We start from the raw sequence: 24,129 nt of genomic DNA, 5'->3' as shown, positions 1-24,129 counted from the left end.
TCTTTCAAGAACAATATTGAAGCAGCTACATGACAGCGCATCACCTTGTTGAAGTTCTCTGGTGGTTTCGGAGGTTTCGGTCGAGTCCAATTTGGACTCAGCAACGAACATTTTTTTCAGTGTCATCCTGTTAAGTCGTATCAGTTTGGTAAGGATACCAAAACTTAACATTGCACGGTATAGTTCGTTCTGTCTAAACTGTCATAAGCTTATCTAAAATCGATGAAAAGATGGTGTGTTTCAATGTTATGTTCTTGGGTCTTTTCCAGGATTTGGCGTAGAGCGAAAATTTGGTCGATGGTAGATTTTCCAGGCCTGAAGCCACACTGGTAAGGGCTATTAGTTTGTCAGTAAATGGTTTCAGGCGTTCATATAATACGCTAGACAAGATCTGGTACTCGACGTTTTAAAGGATAATGCTTCTGTAGTATGCGCAGAGAAGGCGGTTTTTTATGGATCGGGAAGATGGTGCTTAGGTTCCACTTGTCGGGCATGCTTTCTTCCGACCAAATTTTAGTAACTAGCTGGTGAATGCTCCTTACAAGATCTGCTCCAGCGTACTTAAAAGGCTCCGCCTGCAGACCGTCATCACCGTCCGCTTTGTTCGACTTCAGCCTAGTGATGGCTAGTTTGATCTCACTCTGGTCGGGTGGGTGGAACTGTGGATCGTCAACCAAATGGATTTGACGTGGCTGCTCGCTGACGGAATCGTTGCTTTCATCACCATTAAGCAGCTGGTTGAAATGATCTTTCCAAATTTTTAGCATAGACTGTGTCTCGACTACAGTATTCCCCTCTTTATCTTTGCAGGGTCCAGGGCGGCTAGTGAATCACGTTGTTTTCTTTTTGACACTTCTATAAAAGCTCCGCATCTGTTTCCTGTTAAAACATCCATGGATCTCCTCGACTTCACGCTGCTAATGTGCTTTTTTCTTTCTTCTGAGCAAGCGGTTCTCATCCCTTCTCTTGTCGACGTAGAGTTGGCGGGAAGATCGTGTCCTCCTTTGCTGCAACAATCTCTATGCCTCCGTTTTGGCTTTGTTTGCCTAAGCACATTCAGAGTTAAACCAGGGGTTCCTTATTGTCGGCTGTAAGAAAACCCAGCACCTCTTCTGCAGTATTCCTAATGGATTGTTTGCAGAGCTGCCAGTAGATCTCTGGGCACTTCGTCCGTTGTACGGTTTTTCGCAAGCTCTAGGGATACTCGGTCGGCAAGGTATTGGCGGTATCCTGCTGCTGCAGTTTTCCAACGTTGAATCTTCTCCTCGAGGTTGTTGTTTGCCTAAGAGCTAACTAACGAAAGGTGCCGAGGGCTATGTAAAGTTAAAGGAAGATTGTTTGTAACTTGGAACACAGTAATTCTGAATTTATTGAAAGTGTTCACAATGATTTACAAAATTATAAACATTACTATCAATTTGCCCTCGTTTATGAAGTACAAGACTCCGTGTCATAAAACTTGGAAGAAACAATATAAGGGCCAATATCTTAACATACAAAACCGTTACTTTTGGCTCCATTTTTCTTCTTTTGATTGTGGAAAGTTTTCCAACTAACATGTATACTTGCCCTTGGAATATTGGGTAAAAGCTCTTAACCTCGTTAAATAATTGATTTTGATTTGAAAGTTTGAATCGTGAAAATATAAAAGAGGCAAACAACTCTCAAACTACTGGGCTTAGTGTTAAGGAAGATGGATTTATAAAGATAAGGACAGTCAATAAACAAAGAAAGCAGAATTTTGGGATTAATTAAATCATTTAAGGCGACCTTGATGTGAAGGAAGGATCAGGAATCATGTCAAGGTAGACCCCGAATGGTAAATTGAAGGAAACGCCTTTGAACGCTTTTAATTCTTGAAATTTGCACGCTTTGGTAAGTAGATCATACTTGAAAAGTATACTCAAGGAGGGGACAGACAAAAGTAGTGTAGAGAGATAGGGTAATGTAGGTGTTGGAAAAATTTCCTTGAATAATGTTTTACAAAACCGACAGCTGAGTTGGCTTTTACTATTGTATCACTTGTATGAGCACGGAAATTTAGTTCTCGGTCATATAAGAGTCCCAGAACGGGAAAAACTTTAACAGAGGGAATGAGTTGGTTATAGAGAAAGTATTAATGTTATAAAGTTTTTGATTGCTTGCGTCAAAAAGTAATTGGTTGACTTTTATTTATTTTTAGGTTTAAGCAATTTTTGTACACCAGGCTGAAAAACTATGGTGATATAGTCGAAAAAGATAAAAATGATGTTTCTTCAGCGTAAAGTGAGATTTATCATTGATGGAGATGATAAAAAGCAGAGTACCTGTGTGGCTACCTTGTGGTACGTCAACGGCAGAGGTAACAAGAAAAAGGTAGGAGAGAGCGCATTTAAAGGCGGCTATCTAGGTAAAAAAAATCCATTGCAACACAATTTGTTCCAAGGCCAAGAGTACACAGATTAAAAAGTATAAGTTTATGCAATATTTTGTTAAATACTTTGCTAAAGTCAGTAAAGACTACAACGACTTCATTTCTTTTTTTAAGCACTGAGACCGTCAAGGATACGAATTTAACTAGGTTGGTAGTTGCAGACTTGCAGTTTTAAAAAACATGTTTTTAGGAGTTATGAAGGATTTAAAGTGAAAAATAAAAATATCGTAAAAGATGATTTTAAATAAGTTTGGAATAGTTTGCCAATTAGTCGATATTGAATTTAAACAAAAAAAAATCTAATCATCATATCACTGAACTAAATAAAATACTTGTTCATTGTTCAATTCAGAAAACATAGTAACATAAGAATTTGAATTTTAAACGGGGAAATCCCTTCTTAAGTATTATATGTTTTTGTATCCTACTTTTCTTTTATTCCAAATTAAAACGTTGTAGAAGCAACATTAAAAGTATTTAAAAAGTGTTTGTGTTTTAACTTAAAATCTAATAGTCGATAATATCTTTGCGGCCTTTTTTATGAACTTTGTAACAAAGGAGGTTTTCTAAACATGTGGACATTTTTCTTGAACTTGATTAAAACCTAGTGAGTAGGAAGAAGATGGTGAAGCAGGAAAAAGTTTACCTCATAAACGTAAAAATCTCGAAGCAAAAGTGGCGCCCAACATGATGACATTTATGAATCATAATAATATAAAAATTGATTAATTTTATGAACTTACCAATAAAAAACCACACGTGCGCCTTGCCATATAGGTGCTGTTTAAACATCTCGCATAGGACACGGCGAGCTGCAACTACGTAAAAAAGTCCTACGATTATTCTAGCATCCTGACGCCTTAAATTTCGAACGGCGTCTGTTGGATCGGATAGAAATGATTGTCTAGTGACGATTTCGACGCCCGCCTCCATGCATCGATTTTCGAGGTCTTCAACGGTCTAAAGAAAAGAAATACAAAAAGAAAAATATTTTATTTTTCAAATGGCAATAAATTAGTAATAAATTTAAGAGTTTCCTCCACATAAAATAGTCAATTCTATTTCACATATATTAAAGATACAAAAAAAGCACACACAAACATAGCACTAGGAGACACATACATACAACACAACACTCGTCAGACATACACAAACAAACAATAAATTTTGTGCTTCATGATGGAAGAGGTCCAATTAGTGTCAAATAAATGCGTACTTCTTGTCAAGGAAATTAGCTTTAGTATTACATATAATAATTTTTCGTCCTTCTAAATGTCACCGAATGTCGTCGTCCTGTTCTACTCGTATACATACATCTACATATTTATAAATGAAGAACAACTCATTGATATTCCCCAAAGTCCCGCATGTACCCAATAGTATATACACCATCATCAGGATATAGTTGACTTTGGTTTCCCTTTTGCTTTGAGACACAGTTGATACCTTCCTTACCTAGTCCTGCCATCAGTGGAAGAAGAAAAACAAGAATGGTTTTTCTTTTGTTCTCTTGATAACAATGCCCATGGCCAGTAAACATTGCGATAGAGAGAGAATTGAAAATTAGGTCATCAAAGGACTTTTCCAAGTTGTTTTTTTTTTCCTTTCTTACTTTCTTTATTTTTGTTCCTTATTTCCTTATTTCAATGTAGCCTGGGGGAAGAAAGATGGTGAATGGTAAAGTTGGAGTAAAGTAAATAACACAGTACCATTTTGAGGTGAGGTGGAATATTATCAGGAGGAGGGTTTTCGTTTTTGGCAAAAGATATTCCAATGTTCGATATGAAAGCATTTTCCTTTTGAATTTATTCTTGGAAGAGGTACACGAATATAATAATTATTACAGAGACAGAGTTCAAGTCAAAGAATGTCCTGTCCCTGTCAATGAATAGAATATGCTAATTCTTTATTTTGTCTAACAAAAATTGTACCAATTTGGTATTTTGTTGTTTAATTTGTGTGCCAACAACAAGAGGAGGACCTAATTAGAAAGTTACCGTGTACATATAGCCCTAGATACAAAAATAAGGGAGACATTAAATGTTAATTTAAAAGGAAGTTTTTTTTATTCCTTCGTAGCAGGTTCGTCCAGGTACACAATGGTTTAGAATTATAATTAACATTTTAAAGACAATTTTACTGTGTGAGTATGGAAAGAAGGATGATTGAAGGATAATTGCTGTGGAAAGTTTGTAGTATTTGATGAATTAAATGTTTCTCAAAGGTCCTAGTTGACATTTTACTCATTCTTCATTCTTTTTGTGATTAACTGAAATTTTACAACACAATGCTTCTGCTGACTAAATTGATATCAGTTCACCTACACAGTAATTTACTAGCTCTTAAAGTATGTCATTTTACTCATAGAAAGGTTCAGAAACTTATGACCTATTTTATATTAGTTTTACGATCGGTTTACCAAACGAGATTTCAATGTTAGTTTGTGGAATTTCTAAGGACTATGGTGGTTATTTTATCAACCTAAAATTGAGTGTCTTGAGGGCTCAAATTCGAGCTACTAGTCTGTCTATTTAATAGCAGATGCTTTACCGAAATTGCTCCAAGGAGTAGCAAGTCGAAAACGCCTGTTTAATTCATCAAATCTATGCAACAAAGGCTTGCTTAATATTTTCAAGTTAATAAGTTTCTATTAGTTGGTTTTTAAGAAGAAGAAAGTTAAAATTCTAAAAAAGAAATTTATGAACATTGCACGAAATATGCTGTCTGTAACATACTTAAGAAGGCAATCATTTTAATTTTGGATTATTTTTTTAAATTTAAAAATAGTAGGCATACGCGCAAGAGAACTTCTATAGAAAGATGATTTCATTTAGCAATATAAAGTTATTAAAGTATAGTGCATTATACTTATAAAGTATTTAAAATTCCAATACTAAATAAGTAAATTAGCTGGCGTAACAGTCCATGGCCTCTCAACCATTCCTGTGTGCGAGTAATTGCGAGGAAAGAGGGGCCTACAGTTTATGTGCCGAGAAAGCACTTTTTCATGACAAGAATTACTCTTGGAGAATTTGGCTATTTCTCGCAAGAGACAGTACCCATGAATAAAACTTAAGGTGGTACAGGCAGGGATCGAACCCAAGACATCTCGCATGACAGTTCAACGCACTAACCATCATGCCACGGGTACTACTCCAATACTAAATATATATTTATTATACAAAATAAGACATACTCTGCTCCCGTTTTAAAATAATGGAAAAAAAAATGTTTTCTTAATTTTTGAAGGAGCCAAATTTCTGTAACCTTTTTTCTGGATTCACAAATTATATCCGGTTACTCTTCGGTCGACCAAATTTTTGTCCTAAAGACCATTGCAGAGAACTTCCTGCGAAGCAAAAAGAAACTTTATTGTTTCTTCGTGGATTTTAAAGCAGCGTACAATGCGGTTTACAGGATGTCGAGGAAATTCGGTAGAGTTCTCAAAAATATATACAGTGATACTAAAGCCGCGGTTTGGAATGGAGAGGAAATCTCTGAATGGTTTCAGACTAAAATAGGCGTCCGGCAGGGATGTACGTTGAGCCCTTTTTTATTTGCGCTCTTTGTGGATTGCCTTAATGACAACATTGGTCTAGGAGTGGAATTCACCGGGACAACGATCAAAGCACTGTTTCTTTGCCGATGACTAATTGCATATGTAATTACTGTGTAACGTGGAATCTTAAGGTCAATTTAAGTAAATCTAAAATAATGATATTCAAGAACAGAGGTGGAAGAAATGGCTCAAATAAAAGATGGAGCTGCGACTCGAACTTCATTGAGGTGGTGAGAAAATTCAATTACCTAGGAGTGCGCTTTACTAAGAATATTAGTATGGAAAGACATCTTAGTGAAGAACTTATGAAAGCAAAAAGTGCATTGTAACTTCCTGGGCAAAATGTTTCTCAACAAGAACATAGCACATAGTAGCAAATTTTCATGTGTTTGAAGTCAGTCTAGCTCGATTAGTAAAAACAGCACGAAAGTGTGCAAAAACTACTAAGATTCTTTATTAAATTAATATTTTTTTTCCCCTACATGTTTTTGCTGGAAACTGGACTATCGCGTCTTTTTATTCAAACATTAAAACTAAATATAGACTAAATCATCAAAGATCTGCAAATACACAATGAAAGATTACCAAAGAAAGCGGCCCTCTATGGAATCAGTCAAAGAAGTAGTTGGTACGCAGGATGGCACGAGCTGGCTTAGTGGTGTGAAATGTCACTGGATCTGGATTTCGGAAACGCTGATGATTGCATGGTTAAGCTGTATAATTGTTGATGGAAAACTCCATAGTCGCTGTATAGAAGAACCTTCAAATTCCACTCATAGTTAATTTTCCAAATATCTCTATCATAACCTTTGAGGTTATTTCTATGATGCGGAGACTTCGAGGGGAGCTTCCGCATCTAAACTATTTACCACATAGGGAGGATCGACCCGGACAATACAGTTTATGTAACCGAAGAGAAAGAGAAGATATTTTTCATTTCTTAGGAAAATGTCATGTGCCAGTAGAAAGAAGGATAGCCTTCCTTGGAACTAATTACCTCTCGGAAGAAAAAATGATAAGACTCTGAAATGAGATGACGTTGGAAAAACTCTTTATGCTCGGAAATGATTGTAGAGCATTTATGACAATGCTAGTATATCCTGGAGACCCATACTAAAAAAGTATCTGTGATATTCCTACATTGTCTTGCAACAACTCCTAAAAGTATGGGATTATGTACTATTCTGTATGGTACCACAATCTTTGCTTCTAACACATGGGCGAATAGTACGTTTGACGAGACAGAATTGCCTTCAGCCCCATACTATACCGGATACGTGCGTCGCAATGCTACTAGTTTTTCCCGCGAAAATTTATGGCGTGATAATTGATACCCTTATTAGATAACCGTTAATAGCACATATGTAATTATGTATGTACTACTGATTCGATCTAAAATAATATGGGACATAACAATAATGGATAGACTTTTCTGCTTAGAGTGTTCTACATGTTGCCAGTCAGTTTTTTTATTTTTGTTTAACAATTCTTGATTCTTAATGCAACCAATAAACGAATAAGCTTTTTATTACATTACATTTATCTTGTCAACCTGGCAGAAAGCTACGACTGTTTCGCTCAAATGTCGAATCTGTGCTTCTTTATGGTTGCAGCACTTGGAAGGTTACTTCAGTCATTACAAGAAAGCTGCAAACCTTCGTGAATAGATGTCTTCGTCACATCCTAATTATTTTCTGGCAAAACCGTATATCAAATGAAGGACAGGCCAGGAACCTATAGACTCTATAATACTAAGGCGTAAATGGCAATGGATTGGACATACGCTTCAAAAAGGTAAGGTCTGCAATGGAGGCCAAGCAATGCAGTGGAATCCGTTCACACACAACCGAGAAGAACATGGCGCAAGACAGTCGAGGCGGAATCAGCTTCATTATGCAAAATTTTGAGGGAGCTGAAAAACATCTTTGCAAACCGTACACGATGGCGCGTAGGTATTTTTTAGACATATGTTCAAATGCCATACAAATTCTTCTTCATGAAGAAAAATACTTAGCAAAGTTTATGTTCAGATTGCAAAATACAGGGTGCACCGTCCATTTGTTTCTTTTTAACACTAAGGGCTGTTTATCACCTTTAAAAGAGACACGGACTTTTTTGATATTTTTTGCTTTAGTTGGTGATCATAAGAAAAAATAAATAGTTAAAAAAAATGTATTGGCCAAAGATTTTATTTTATTGAGTAATTTAAAATATTGCGAAATAACACAGATCTTGTTAATCAAAACTGTATTTTTTTTATGAATGACTTAATAGATTTTCTTCCATGTTTTGCTTCTGGTTGGTCCCTTTTAATTGCCAAGCAGTAATCCGCTAACATATTTGGGTTCCATTTGCCTTAGTACCGCTTTTCCATATTCAAAATGTGTTGAGGGAACCTCTTACCGTGCTCGTCGCTGACAGGCATTAAATTGTCAGGACAAAAATCCAGTTAGGAGTCTAAAAAGTGGATCTAAAGTGACACGTTGCAACCCAAAGCTTTATATGTCATTAACAGCTCGCTAACCAACTCCCTATAGCTGTCACTCTTGTGGTTACCCAACAAATTTGCAACAACATTTCTAAATTCCACCCATGCAGATTTTTCTACATCGCTTAGTTTTTAGACGAGATCCTAATAGTTCTGATTGTTTTTTGGACAAATTTAGATTCCAAACTAAATCATTAAGTCTTCTTGAGTTATGAAATGAGGCTCGTTTCCAATTCCTTCAAACTTAAAGTCATCGTGCTCGTCATCACATTTACCTGAAGTAGACGGCTGTGAATGGTCATTCTTAACAGGTGTAGTTGCCACTGGTCATATTTCTGGCAATTTTTTACAATTAGAGACTGGTCTTATAGCCGAAGATAAGTAAGGGTGAGACAAAAATAGCAATCCGAAACGTGATCTCGCTGTTCAGTCCATATCATGGGTACTGCAAACGGCGTAGGTCGTGCGCCTTTTTTCAAGTCGGTTGAATTTTGTACACACCTTATGCAACAGACATAAGGAGCCCAGGTTTTGTCTTGATGGGCGACAGAAAAACCAAAAAATTGGTGATAACACTCCAACACAAGATTCCCAAAGTTTCGTCTTTGCTTTTTGAATGTCAGTTTGCCGCAAACATAACATAAATAGATAGGATCATTGTTACACTTCCTTGACATGTTCACAGGGTTAATAACAAAAAAATCCTAAAACAAAAAGGTGTTAAAATGTAACCACAAATATTTTTAAAACGGCTTCCTTGGAAGCGCTTCTGTTTTGAGTTATACCGTATCACAACAAAACTGAGGCTAATTGACACTTGACAATTGTGATTTAATAATGAGACTAGATTGACAAAACAAAATTAGTTATCAAAGTCCGTGTGGCAAAACTAGTGCTGACCAGTGTTACCTTACGATTAAATAACATACAAAGCAGATTTAAGAAATAGTAATTATTTTTCGTAATCAATTTTAACTTTCAATCCAACTGCAATTAATTATTAATCGACCCTTTTTGCATACAAATTAGACGTTGTTGTAATTTATAATAAATTACTGTTTAATTACTTGTAGTTGTTGTTACTGTAGTTGTAATTGAAAAAATTCACTTACTAATTACATGTAGTTGAAAATTGTAATGGATGTATTCAAGTTCTTGAGGGAATGTAATTTTAAATTACAGTCAAGGTCAATGATTTCCATTTAAATTAATATTAATTAGTTTAATTAATGTTACTTTAAATAAAAATATTTGGAAATATTTATTAAAATGTAATTGACGAAAATAATGTTGAATTAAATTTGTGTGTAATGATTACTGTACATGTTATCATGTGATTGACGATTTTCTATTGCATGTAATTGGTAGTTAAAATGTTTCGCTTACATTTTAAAGCACTTAAAAAAGTGTATGAGACTTGACTTTATTCATTTCAAAATTGCTTACAAAGTAGGACATAAGTCTTATAAAGTTTTGCCACCTTAAGGTTAATTTAGATTTAAAATGCGGGGTTCAAATTACATTTCACATAAATACAGCATAATTGGTAGTAAGAATGTCTTGCCAAGAAGCGATTTTGTCTTTGTTATGGTTAAACTTCTACGTACAAGAAAAACTTGTTAAGTTGGTTGGCCATTTCATGTAAGAGTGCGGTTAAAAATAAGTCCTAGATTACTAGCTGTGTTTGCTGAAGGATCAAATATTTTAGGGTGGATCGGAAAAGATGTTGATTTGAGTTGTCTTTTTAACCATTTTAGGCTAAGGTGTATATTCTCATTCTTTTTTCGCAACAAATGGTCGTCTTATTTTGAGCTGCAAATCATCGAAATCAATATGAATCATATAGTTTTTAACAATATTTGGCAGCTCATTAACATACATACAGGTAGTGAAAAAAAGATGGGCCCAAAGACAGATTTTTGAGGCACTCCAGCAGAGACATTTAAAAAGATGGCAGACCTTTCATTTGCCACTACACATTGTTAAGGTACGAAATAACTAGTGTAGAAGACTTAACGGAGAAGCCAAAAATATTTATCAGCTTATACTCGTAACAGAGAATTGGATGACTTACAGTGCTAAATGCTTTAGAAAAGCTTAATAATGTTAACAGTGTCATTTGACCAATCACAAAAAGTAAGCCTTGTTGCAGTGATTTAAGAGGTTCTTGATCTATAAGTTATTTTGTAACTGCTTTAGAATAGTTTTTTTAAACAGGTTTGGAAAAAAAAGGTAGGATATAAATGAGCCGGAACTCTGTAGCATTTGTAGACACAAGAAATACTTCGTCTTTTATTCAATCTCAAGGAAATTTCGAAGTGATTAATACACTGTTAAATATGTGAGGAATGAAGCAAAGTGAATATGATAGCAACAGTTTAATAAACTTAAGTTCCATCAAATCTAATCTTATTGACATTATGGCTACCACAATACCTTTTTTGTATCTAAATAAAGTTGAAAGAACTGTTTTTCCTCTATAATTCCAGAATCAGAAGAATTGAGCTTAGAGACATAGGTGGAGTAGTACACTTTTAATTGAGAGAATGTCGTCAGTTGTTTTGTTAAATGGTTTCCCAAGTTCCCGTACGTTATAACCTAATTTTTTGACGGATGTTAAGTTATGAAGTTTGTGGTCGTAGTAGATTCTTTCTATCATTCTTTTCATTACGACGACTTAAGTCTGTAGTCTTCAATAAGATTTGTGTAAAGCCTCTAACTTGTACAACCTCTATAGGCGACATCCCGACGTCAAATCATAGCAGTAATGTCATTATTCAGCCAGGGAGGGTTACTTTACTTAATTACAAAGGTCTTCATAGGGGCATACTGATGGAATAGCCGATTTACATTATGATGAGAAAAAACCTACTTGGTCATCAAAGCTTTGCATGGCGTCTATTCCAGTCTGTACATTCAAAATCATTCACCAAATTTTTAGATTTTTTGTTAATCTGACACGCTACATTCAAACACAGAAAAATTATGCCGTTATTTGAGAAACATTGCGCTAAAATCTGTGTTTTAAGATAAGTACCTCACGTCCAGCATCACTAGCAAAATAAAGATCTAGTAAAGTACAAGAACCCTTAGTAAAGTGGGAAGGATTGGAACTTTTAAAGGGACTTAGAATGAGTGCCCCAAATTCACTTAGAAAAGTTTCGTCTAAACGCGCATTCAATAAGTTGCAATAAATATCACCATCAATTAAAGTGTACATTAAAAAGTCAGAAAGTTGTTATTGAGGGAATAGTATTGTTAGGTCTGTAAGCAGATCCAACCAAAACACTCTCACTGTTACATATGAAACTAACAAAAACAATTTCTAAAACAGAGTTATCATCCGACTTACATAGAAAATTGGGCAGGGAGGCCCTTTACCTACATACAGTGCGGCGCCTCTACCAAAAGAAAACACCTTATCGGTCCGGTGAAGCCTAAAACCATTCAAGATTTTAATAATTATCTAAACAATAATTGTTGAAAAATCTTTGTAAACATTTTTTCCCAACTCTAGTTCAAAGTAAGTGGTGTCTGTGGCCCAAAAATATTTTCTGAAAATGTGCATATTTATCTTGGTAGTTGTGTTTCTAAACAAATAATGGGCTCGAAAAACCAGCACGTTATTTTCAAGAAAACAATCCTCCTGAATTTAGACGACCTTTGGTTTATAATCAATCTCCGGCACACAAGATCCTTAAATGTGTTGACTTCTTGCGATTGTCGCCTCACAACTTATGAAGGACCGATGTTATCCACTAATTCGGTAAACGATTCAATTAAATCATCAAACTAATCCGTAAAGCTAAAGAACGCACACAAGATCGTGAAAAATCATATTGGCAAAATTCGATCCTTCAAGGATTTTATATTAATTTTCAAAATCTTTTTAAAATAATTTTCAAAAATTGGTATTTGACTCAATTTCATTTCTTCAATTAATATTTTCAGTGTCCATTATAATTGTGCTATATTCTGCTATCAATAACATTTTTCTAGGAAACGTACATCCGAATGTCTTAAAATACTTTTCATAAGTTCCAAATTTAAGCTTAGCATAGTTGAAATCAATCAATTGGTGTCTCCATCAATTCTTAGTAGTTTTTTTTCTCAAAGAACACATTTCCTATGAATTTTTCTTTTACATTCCTTTGGCTTTAATTCCTTAACAGCTTTTGAGGCTATAAGTACCTACTGTACATACTTTGCACGGCTTGTTGTCTATATAATCAACAAAAAGCTCACGAAGCCACTTGCAGCATTAAAATTCAACACGATAAACCCTTAAATTCAATTTGGTAGGTATTTCATCGAGATCGACGTTATATCCAACTAAGGAAGGATATATACACATATTCGTGTTTAAGAATGTCTGTCTTTCTGTACATCTAGTCATATAGAATGAAGCTCCATCGTACGACGTAGAGATGCGAAAGTACGACTGGCCTTATCCAAAAAGGATATCATCTAGTGATTCGAGTATCAACGTATTCCTATCATTTGGTATGCTCGTATCACATGCACCACCCTAAGGATTCCTATCACAAAGATATAAACCTATATAGGTATATGCATATCTATCTATCTAGAAAACCTATTGCAAACATTTTACCTTTTGCTAATTTATTTTCTTTGACATTTGTGTGTGTGCTGTCGTTATCCTTGTCATTGGCAAATATTGCAATTGTCATCATCTGGGACTGGGACTTGTATCGTATGCTTCCATTTTTCATTCCAGGAATACACATATTCGTTCCATCATATCTTTTCTTTCTCTGGTATACTTTTACCTTGCCTGCCTGTTATCCTACCTGTCCTATATGTTGTGTGCTAAGCTAACGTACATACATATGTATGTTCGTTTAAAACTTGTCGTCAGCTGTAATTTTTTATTTGTATCCTTTTTGCCTGCCTTTCTGGTTTTTGTCAAAGGATCGTATATTGGAATAATGTTGAATGACACACTGACGTTTATTCCTAAAAAAGAAAGTCAGAAAAAACTATGAGCTGTTGCATTGGGATATCCTGTTTTTTTTTTTTGAAGGGGGAGGGGGTCACTTGAGGGATTTATGTCTCCCCAGAATAAAGCTTTCACAAAACCAAACATAGGAAGTTGTTTTGTTTCCACTCTAGTTCCGCTCAAAGTCCTTTTCAAGGAAGCACAGGGAGAGAGCCAGAGAAGCAAAGGAAGCCGCTCTGTTGCATCAGCTGTCCATAAATATATAGTTTTATAAAGTTTTCGATCAATTTGTTGAAGGAGACAGCCTCATCACAACAAATGCTGTTTTTGTATAAAATGTGACAGGACGAAAATATAAATAAATATAAAACGAGCAAAATCTACAAAAACGGATATGGAACCGTTACGTTTCAGTCTGTTCTGCTCTGGTGTGTGTGTTAAGATATACAGAAATATAGACAACACATTTTTCTGACACTGAACGCACAGATTGCATCAAACCTATGCAGTTCGTTTATAGCCATATACCTACACTCCCTATATCCTTGTTCATAAATGAGACTACTAACACACTCAACTTTGAGTACAAAAAATATACAAAAAGAAAAACCTCGCAATAACTGAGATATGTGCCAATTTCCAATTTCAGAGTAATAACATTTTTTGATAATCTTTTTTTTTTCATTTTTTTAGTGATGACAGTTTCCTGTCCCTGGTCCATGTCCTAGTTGTTGGTTGTACACATGAGACTGCTGTGATGTGAAATGGAGACGGATGTAAAAAATTGAATTTGTGAGAAATGAAATTCACAGCAATTGACATACAGCTGATGGGACAATTTAGCTTCTTTTTTTTTTGTATAACGCTGCTCAGGGAATACGTAATACAGGACATACATGGTTATTTTTTTTCGTTTTTTTTGTGGCAACATAAGGTTTTTATAAAGGATGATTAGCAGGAAAATAAATTTATATTAGTGAGGGAATTTTAATTAATGTGATTTCGGAGAAATTTATAGAAAATTGTTTTAATTTGTGTTTGGAAAAAGGTTCATAAATATGTACCTACATACATACATAATAGTTATAGAAATAAATTGTATGAACATATTTTCCAGTATACAGAGTAATGAAGCGTTTTATACAAGGGTGGGTTTTTATTCACTGCTAAAAAATGTTCTGTGTAACCTTAAAGGTACACATTTCAAGGGCTTAAGTGACAATTTAAGTTATTAAATTATTTTCGAACGCTGTTGATCAGCAAGGTATAGGTAGGTAGGTAAAAATGACGATCTCAAGGCAACCTAGCCTGAGATCCAATTAGCGCTGTAGTGCGCCGCCGTTTTGATACCATAAACTCGTTTGACCTTTGATTGAAAGGGATAGATTTATAGAGAAGCTTCATAGCGATTATGTTAGAGCCATTTTGTTGCATTGAGAAAAAAGATTAGGTCTTTAATCTTTGTCTCAGATAGCTTATCAAGTTCGTGAAAGAATGCTTTTCCAAAGTATTTCATTCTAGTATTTGCCAAAACAGGACATTTCCAGAGGAAATGGATTATCGTTTCATTTTCTCTTTGGTCACTACATCTACGGCAAAAGGTGTTGTAGGAGATACCCCACTTCTCCGAATGAACTCCTATAGGCCAATGTTCGGTACAAACCGCAACAATCCTGGCTATGTCTTTCCATGGCCTGCATAGAAGATCGTTTGTACGGGTTTTATTATAGGTGGGCCATATCTTCCTAGATGTAATGCAGTTGGGTAAATTGCTCCATCTCGGTTTGATTCAGTTTGGTAGATAGAAAAGATCATAGCATCAAGAGGAATGTTAACCATTTCCGCAAGTGAGCTATGAAGGGCCGATCCTTGCCTGGCTAGCTCGTCAGCCCGTTCATTTCAAACGATAGCACTATGGTCCGGAACCCAGATCAGGCTGACACCGAGGTTAATATTCAGGCTAGCAAGCTCATCGCAACATTGCTAGACCAATAATTTAGATGAGGATATGGCCGAGCTAACAGCTTTGACAGCTGCCTGACTGTCTGTAAAGATAGCCACATTTCGGTTTTGGTTTGGGTTTTGTTTAAGTATCTTACACTCCTCCTTTATTGCCAGCAGTTTAGCCTAAAAAACGCTAGCACAGTCAGGAAGCCTAAATGATTTAGCTACATTTAGGGACTCAGAAAAGATCCCAGAACCATATCCGCACTCAATCTTTAAGCCGTCAGTAAAGATGGTTGCGTCGAAACCTTTCGACACGATGTCATCTTCCCAATCTTCTCTGGATAGGAAAATATCCTTACTAAGGCTGAAAGTAGAAGTGCAGTAGTCAGTGTCTACCGAGATAATATCTGAGGAAATCAATTTCGTTGTGTTGCTGTGACATTAAGGTTTTGATAACCAGCTCTTTGATTTCTTTTCTCTACTAATAAATAACGGTTTTTTAAAGTACCATCAAGCACATGCTCCCATCCATCATAATTTTCCGAGCTCGGAAAGACGAAAGTGGAAGTATTGCCTCTGTTACAAATGGTCATATTATTTTCAATAATAAAATCAAAAATTGCCGTTGATTTTAGAGCTTTCCCAAAGGGTATGCCAAGCATTTGCGCCGCCTTCGATCAGAAGGTTTGTCTTTTTGATGTTAGCTTCAGTCATCATTTTGCACATGATGATGGTGCATTATGATGGTGCATTATGGGCAGAGTAAAAAGAGTCCAACAACAAACCCTTTGTATTCTTATCTTCAAATCAGATCGGGAGTGCTTAAATTTGGACATAAAAAACCTTTTAAATGTTTCTTAGCTAAAATACAAGTTCTGGGATTATCTTGGTATTGATCTGCGGTTTTATAAAAGAGGTCGTATTGGTTGTCTTCGAGTCCTCGCACCTTGAGGCCGTTTATCCACGGTTCTTGGATAACGCCAATGGGCGGTGTGAATAAAAACGAGTACGACGAGTATTTACTTACAAGTAAAGTGTAACGAGTATTTAAACTCCAAGTAAACCGATGTGAATAAAGCGTCGAGTTTACTTGTGACCGTGTACTCGTCAACCCGAGGGTATACTAGCAAGTATTTACTCGCGAGACAACTGAATTCACGAAAAAAGCAAGTAAATACTTGAAGCGCCACAAAGACTACGCATCATTTCCTGTTGTGCCTTGTTCTGTTTTCTGTTTTTAGCACCAATGACAGCCGGAATGCGAAATTTTGAAGCTCAATCTACCTTGGCCTGATCCATATCTTCAATAGTGCCTCTAAATTTAATCCAATCTTCAGACTTCGACACTATTTTATCCAATATACTTTTAAATGTTCTGCTGTACGGTACTTCTTTCAACCCCCATGTCTTTGGCAAAACCACTTTTGAATCCTGGATCACCAACGTATCTCAGAAAAATGCCCATCTATTTCCGTGCAGTCCTCCACCCTTTGCATCAGTGTTTTCATCAAGAAAGTGCGAAGTGTGAAAATCTACGTTTTCGTTCTAAAACCGTAATAGTCGCTTAGATAGATCGGCACTTATATTACGCCGGTCTCTATAACGTTTCACACAACGCAAGTTCATAAATCCAGCCATCTTTCGTGTACAAGTACGACTGCAAGTCTGGGGTCGGGTTGACTTGCGAGTAGACGAATATTTACTTGCTACAGAAGTATTTACTTGCGTTTATTCACACCAAAATTGGCATTATTCCGGGTTTTACTAGCCTCTTAAGTATTTACTCGCGAGTAAGAGTAAATACTTGTTTTATTCACTTCAATTTTGGCGTTTACTTGTAATTTTGATATGTTCAAGTATTTACTTGTCCTACTCGTTTTTATTCACACCGCCCAATGTCATAGTTTTCTCCCTAAGGAAAACTCTGGATGACCTTCAGCGCGTTTTTTAATTATGGGGATCTCGACTCCGCTTATAACATCGTCAACCTTGACGTTGTCATCAGCTTTGTTTGTGTCTGTTTCCCGACTCGGCAGAGTTTTAATTTTAGCATTCCTTTGATCAACAATTGAATGCTTGTTTCAAAAAAAATCACAAGTATAAATGTCGTATTCCCTATATTGTTTTGCCATACTCTATACTCTAAGCTCTAATGCTCTAATGCTCTAATGCTCTAATGCTCTATGCTCTATGCTCTATGCTCTATGCTCTATGCTCTATGCTCTATGCTCCATGCTCTATGCTCTATGCTCTATGCTCTATGTTCTATGCTCTATGCTCTATGCTCTATGCTCTATGCTCTATGCTCTAATGCTCTATGCTCTATGCTCTATGCTCTATGCTCTATGCTCTATGCTCTATGCTCTATGCTCTATGCTTTATGCTCTATGCTCTATGCTCTATGCTCTATGCTCTATGCTCTATGCTCTATGCTCTATGCTCTATGCTCTATGCTCTATGCTCTATGCTCTATGCTCTATGCTCTATGCTCTATGCTCTATGCTCTATGCTCTATGCTCTATGCTCTATGCTCTATGCTCTATGCTCTATGCTCTATGCTCTATGCTCTATGCTCTATGCTCTATGCTCTATGCTCTATGCGCTATGCTATATGCTCTATGCTCTATGCTCTATGCTCTATGCTCTATGCTCTATGCTCTATGCTCTATGCTCTATGCTCTATGCTCTATGCTCTATGCTCTATGCTCTATGCTCTATGCTCTATGCTCTATGCTCTATGCTCTATGCTCTATGCTCTATGCTCTATGATCTATGCTCTATGCTCTATGCTCTATGCTCTATGCTCTATGCTCTATGCTCTATGTTCTATGCTCTATGCTCTATGCTCTATGCTCTATGCTCTATGCTCTATGCTCTATGCTCTTTAGTCTATGCTTTATGCTCTGATCTATAATCTATGCTCCAGGTGAGATCGATGCATGATGATTAATGCAGACGGACATGCTAGTAATTCAGATATCAATACCCGTCTTTACCACCAAGAATTTTTAATGATCTTTGGACACTGACTTCAGAAAAAGTATTTTTCATACAACATAAGTCATTCCAATAGTACACAATTGTAAAATTTAAATATGGTGGTTAATCAATTAAAGTTTTACATGACATAAGTCAAATACGTTATATGCTAAATGCTGGACGTCTCTTGCCAAAAGACATGAGCTTAACACCACATGCCATATACTAGACGTTACATTTTAGTCTTATAGTCACTTACTAAAAGTTTACAACTCTAAATCTTATGTATTTGAAGTTTTATCACCGTTCGTCGGGGGAAAGCTCTGAGATATCATAAAAACTCCGACAAGCTTTGAACAATTTCACTACCTTTAAACATTTATGTCTTTTACAACAATTTAAAGTCTCCTTCACAAGGTTTCATTTCTGTCTGTTTCCATTCATACACCGTTAAGGAATTTTTTCAAAGTACCCAGATATGGGCCATTAAAATAAAAAGACTTCCAGTACTCTTTTTTTTATCCCCATGTCTATGTATCTATGCTCTATGCTCTATGCTCTATGCTCTATGCTCTATGCTCTATGCTCTATGCTCTATGCTCTATGCTCTATGCTCTATGCTCTATGCTCTATGCTCTATGCTCTATGCTCTATGCTCTATGCTCTATGCTCTATGCTCTATGCTCTATGCTCTATGCTCTATGCTCTATGCTCTATGCTCTATGCTCTATGCTCTATGCTCTATGCTCTATGCTCTATGCTCTATGCTCTATGCCCTATGCTCTATGCTCTATGCTCTATGCTCTATGCTCTATGCTCTATGCTCTATGCTCTATGCTCTATGCTCTATGCTCTATGCTCTATGCTCTATGCTCTATGCTCTATGCTCTATGCTCTATGCTCTATGCTCTATGCTCTACGCTCTATGCTCTATGCTCTATGCTCTATGCTCTATGCTCTATGCTCTATGCTCTATGCTCTATGCTCTATGCTCTATGCTCTATGCTCTATGCTCTATGCTCTATGCTCTATGCTCTATGCTCTATGCTCTATGCTCTATGCTCTATGCTCTATGCTCTATGCTCTATGCTCTATGCTCTATGCTCTATGCTCTATGCTCTATGCTCTATGCTCTATGCTCTATGCTCTATGCTCTATGCTCTATGCTCTATGCTCTATGCTCTATGCTCTATGCTCTATGCTCCAAGTGAGATCGATTCATGATGATTAATGTAGACGGACATGCTACTAATTTAGATATCAATACCCGTCTAAACTACCAAGAATTTTTAATGATCTTTGGACACTGCCTTCAGAAAAAGTATTTTTCATACAACATAAGTCATTCCAATAGTACACAATTGTAAAATTTAAGTATGGTAGTTAATCAATTAAAGTTTTACATGACATAAGCCAAATACGTTATATGCTACATGCTGGACGTCCTTTGCCAAAAGTCATGAGCTTAACTCCACATGCCATATACTAGACGTTACATTTCAGTCTTATTGTCACTTACTTAAAGTTTACAACTCTAAATCTTATGTATCTAAACTTTTCTCACCGTTCGTCGGGGGAAAGCTCTGAGATATCGTAAAAACTCCGACAAGCTTTGAACAATTTCACTACCTTTAAACATTTATGTCTTTTACAACAATTTAAAGTCTCCTTCACAAGGTTTCATTTCTGTCTGTTTCCATTTATACACCGTTAAGGAATTTTTTTCAAAGTACCCAGATATGGGCCATTAAAATAAAAAGACTTCCAGTAGTCTTTTTTTTATCCCCATGTATATAAAATGTTTCCCTTTAATCCCAAAATGAGGGACATAGCAAATTAAACGAAAGTAATGAACTGTTAACGAGAAATGTTTCAAAAAATAAAAGAACAACTACAACTAAAAAGGACGAAAAAAGGAAATAAAATCGTATAGTGTATATAAATGCCATAGTGAATTCCATTTTCTTTAAACCCTTCTCATTATTTACGTGTGTCTCCTTTTCTTTTCTTTTCTTATTTTATTTTTTATTATCCTTTTTTTTCTTACAAAAAGGACGACAAAAGGTATACCAACAAAACCAACCTAACTATACAATTTCTGTGAGTTAGGAAGGCCGTTTTCCTTTTGTTCATTTTTCCACGTTTCATTGGCTGTAAAATTTAAAGGAAATGATGTCGGTGAGGACGATTTTTTTCAAATTAAAGATTCCGGGAGTCCTTTTCCCTAAGAATGTTGAAAAAGATAAACGATTTTAATATCTAATTTGTCCTGCCATTAGAATGGAAACTACACAGAGCCGCCAAGGCCACCGTTGTTCTCGATTTTGAGAAAATAACATTAAGTAAAATGTTCCAAATTAATCTTGAAAAGGTCGTCCGGCTTGCTCACTATAGGCTTAACAGATTTTCGTCCTGTTATACAGGGATGTTATTTTTAAATCTCACAGAGGATTACTTTGATATGGGAGTCGAGTAAATCCAGCCAAAAAAAAAGTGGTTTGAGTAAATGCAAACAAAACAAAGCTCCATGATATCCTTCAACAAAAATCAATTTTCAAAGGATATTTGTTTGTATGCTTTTGTTCTTGAAAACATGAACACACATATGTACGAAGGTATATTGAACATGCCTGATCTGATCTGCGATAAAAACACAAAATTACAACGTGTGTGGTGTGTGTCCTTTATATGAAAAATGTCATTACCAACATTGATTCTGTCTGTAAATGAATTGACAGGTAATCTCCGTTTGCTGGAGGAAGTCAGTAACACACAAAATACATCATGTCGGGTGTCATTATCGTGAAAAACACCAATCAACGATATTGTCTGACAAGGTCAAAACTAGAGCAACCAGAGTTGCTGAACAATCAGAGTAACAGAGAGATCGAAATACAACAACACCAAAATATTTATAGGTATGTCTCATTTACAGGACACGTCATTACCATCAGACATAACGAGAGGGAAACATAAAACACTACTTAGCTTAACATGGAAACTGTCATTTATACCCTTAGGGGGGCGGGTCGGTGTGTATCGTGTCAGGACTCTATATAGAGTATAGTCAAATCTTGTATATCCTTTTTCCAAGGAAGCCCAGGCGGCAAGTGAGTGGTACACAACAACACATAGAAGACCAAACAAGAATGTTCTGTAATATTTACTCCATTTAGCTCTTACAAGCTATAGCTAAAAAAATAAAAATAAAATAGTCAAGTTGAGAACTTGAGAGTTTCTTATATTTTTAGGACTTTTTACAACTAACATTATCACCATTATAAGAAAAACCTTACACTACACTACAAACGTATAATATACAAAACAGATGTATAAAAGTTTTCATCCTAATTCCGGACTGGTGGACATTGTAAAAGTGTAATAGCCTGATGGCCTGATCCTGTCGCCGGCGTCGCTCATCGTCATCGTCCTCATCTTCATCCTTGTTTTTATCCTCGTCGTTGTAATCATCATCATCATCATCAACATCGTTCGTTCTCCTATACTCGTCATCATTCAGAGCCATTGAGAAAAGTGCTCTTAATGATGATGTTGCAAGGGAGGTTGTTTTTTTAGGTTGTTTGGCTGGATGATGTTGGTGATGGTGATGGTTTGGTGCGGGGTACAAGTAAAAAGGACTAAAGCTAAAAACATGTAAAATATAAATCATGCCTTTCTTTATGTATGTATATAAGTCACAAGATGCGGAGGGAATGATGTTAATAATTGGGCGCTTATGTGGCACGAAAAAAAAAGAAGATTATATCATAACATCTCAACATCGTGATGTTTGTTGTGTACTGGGAAACAAGTAGCAATGGGTTTAGGGTAAGGAGCAAAAAATCAATTTGCAACTTTAAATTGGTATTTTGTAAACAAAAGGAAAAAAGAATAATTTAACGGGAGAATTTACAACTTTTTCTGCTATGGATCATTATTTTGGGAGGGGTTTCTACCCGTTGTTTTGTATATTAAAAAGTAACATACAAAATTGGTGTTCGAAAATCCGCCACCATAGTTAGATCACTAGATCTTCTCTATCTTTATGTGCCGCACTAAGTCAAAGTTAAGTTTTCAAAGATTAATGAGTCAACTAAAAAGTGCCTAGCATTTTCCTCTTCGATGCAAAAATTGGAATTCGAACAGCGATCTTGGTCTTTTGCTAGGTATAGAATCAAACATATTTTTTTAAGTATTGGCCAGCTCTTTGAGCTTAAATGATCCGCAATCTATCCCTCAAGAGATTCACTCGAAGTTTATATATAGTGAAAAGCCTGGTTCACAATTTTACTCTCGTCCTGATCAAGAGAATCAACTCTTTTGGAACTATCTTGCTCAATCCGGTGCCCAAGCTTTGAATAAGAAAACTGAGTCCCGATCTTCAAGAAAAAAAGTTAAAGATTTTAACGACTTAAAATACTTACTAAGTCGTAAATATTACAAAGTTGCTGTCTGAATTGAACTTGCTGACCACATTGACATATGTAATATGAAAAGCGTTCAGCTGCTCCCTTAATTGTCATTCTTGTGGTTCTATTATTCCTTCGCGTGATGATGACAGATGAACTGTCATGACAGAGGTCTTGGGTTCAATCCCTGCCTGGTCCAATTAATGTTTTTTTCCTCTTGCCGCCTTTGCCAGAAATTATCAAAACAAACAAGAGTAACTCTTGCCATAGAAAAAGGTTTTTTTAAATTAGCCAATCGGATTCGAAATAAAAATTGGAAGTCCTCTCACACTAAAAGGGTTTTGTATATCTTTAATATGCCAAAGACGAGCATTAGGAAAAGAGGGAATGGTTGGATAGGAGGTGTCGGTGTACATTGGTTTTAAATTTCTTAACATTGCAATGACAGGGAAAGATAAAGAGTGGCAAGGAATTCCACATTCGCGTAGTAGGCTAAAAAAAGATTCATAGTACGACTGAAGTTGGGCTCAAGGGTAAACTCATGGGTATTCCTAGAATAGCGGGTACTACGGTTAAATTGTTTAAGGGGAAGAATTCAACTGGCTATTTCACTAGAGCATAGTCTTTAAAATAACGGTAAAAAAGGGTGAGGCAAGAAACCTTGCGTCGATGTTCGAGTGATGTAAACGAGTTGATGATGTTAATGTCACCAATCATTTTAAAGCTCTTTTTTGAATACTGTAAAAGAGGCTTAAATAATTTTATGGAGCACCAGCGCAGAGGTGAGAGTTATATTCAAGTTTTGGACGTATGTATATAGCTTTTGTAGATTGTAGCCAGATCAGACGGAGAGAAAAATTTCTTGCAATGTCTCAAGAAACCTAGACATCTAGAGGCATTTTTGGCAACATCGTGTATGTGGTGGTGTACAAAGCTGTGTAGGTCGGAATTTAATGAGGTTATCATATTTTGCATTTCCAAGTCCGAAGAGGAGGATTGTGAGTCTGGAAACGAGTATGAAAACATAAGAGTGCTATCGTCTGCAAAACCATGTATTCGATTAGAAGTAGCAAACAGGAGATCATTTACAAAAATGAGGAAGACGGTCGGAGACAAAACGAATCCCTGGGCCACACTAGCTTTTTTATGAATGATTCCGTCCAAAACAACTTGTATTAACGGTTCGAAAGAAAATTTCCAATCCAACGAAGAAGAGAATCGTCGATACCGAAAGCACGCATTTTCGATAAGAGAGCAAGATGATAGACTTTAACAAATGCCTTTGAAATATCAAGTGCAATAATGTTACTTCCTCCAAAACTATGTTAAGATTTCTTCCACTATTCGGTGAGATGAACCATGAGATCACCAGTG

The 24,129-nt window shown here is 36.1% G+C and overlaps 1 protein-coding gene across 2 annotated transcripts in view; it reads right to left on the bottom strand.

Moving 5' to 3' along the window:
* The window catches only part of LOC129942090 (gamma-aminobutyric acid type B receptor subunit 1), a 561,118-nt gene that overhangs the window by 191,516 nt on the left and 345,473 nt on the right, over positions 1–24,129 (bottom strand). For both annotated transcript variants that reach the window (XM_056050889.1, XM_056050888.1), the window contains exon 5: positions 3,157–3,373. In XM_056050889.1, the coding sequence (XP_055906864.1) occupies positions 3,157–3,373 (217 nt within the window). The remainder of the gene's footprint in view (positions 1–3,156; positions 3,374–24,129) is intronic.

Source organism: Eupeodes corollae, chromosome 1 (genome assembly GCF_945859685.1).
Source record: "Eupeodes corollae chromosome 1, idEupCoro1.1, whole genome shotgun sequence".
In the NCBI taxonomy this organism is placed as follows: Eukaryota; Metazoa; Arthropoda; class Insecta; order Diptera; family Syrphidae; genus Eupeodes; species Eupeodes corollae.
The sequence above is the reverse complement of the archived record's forward strand: the minus strand, read 5'-3'. Positions and strand labels throughout refer to the sequence as shown.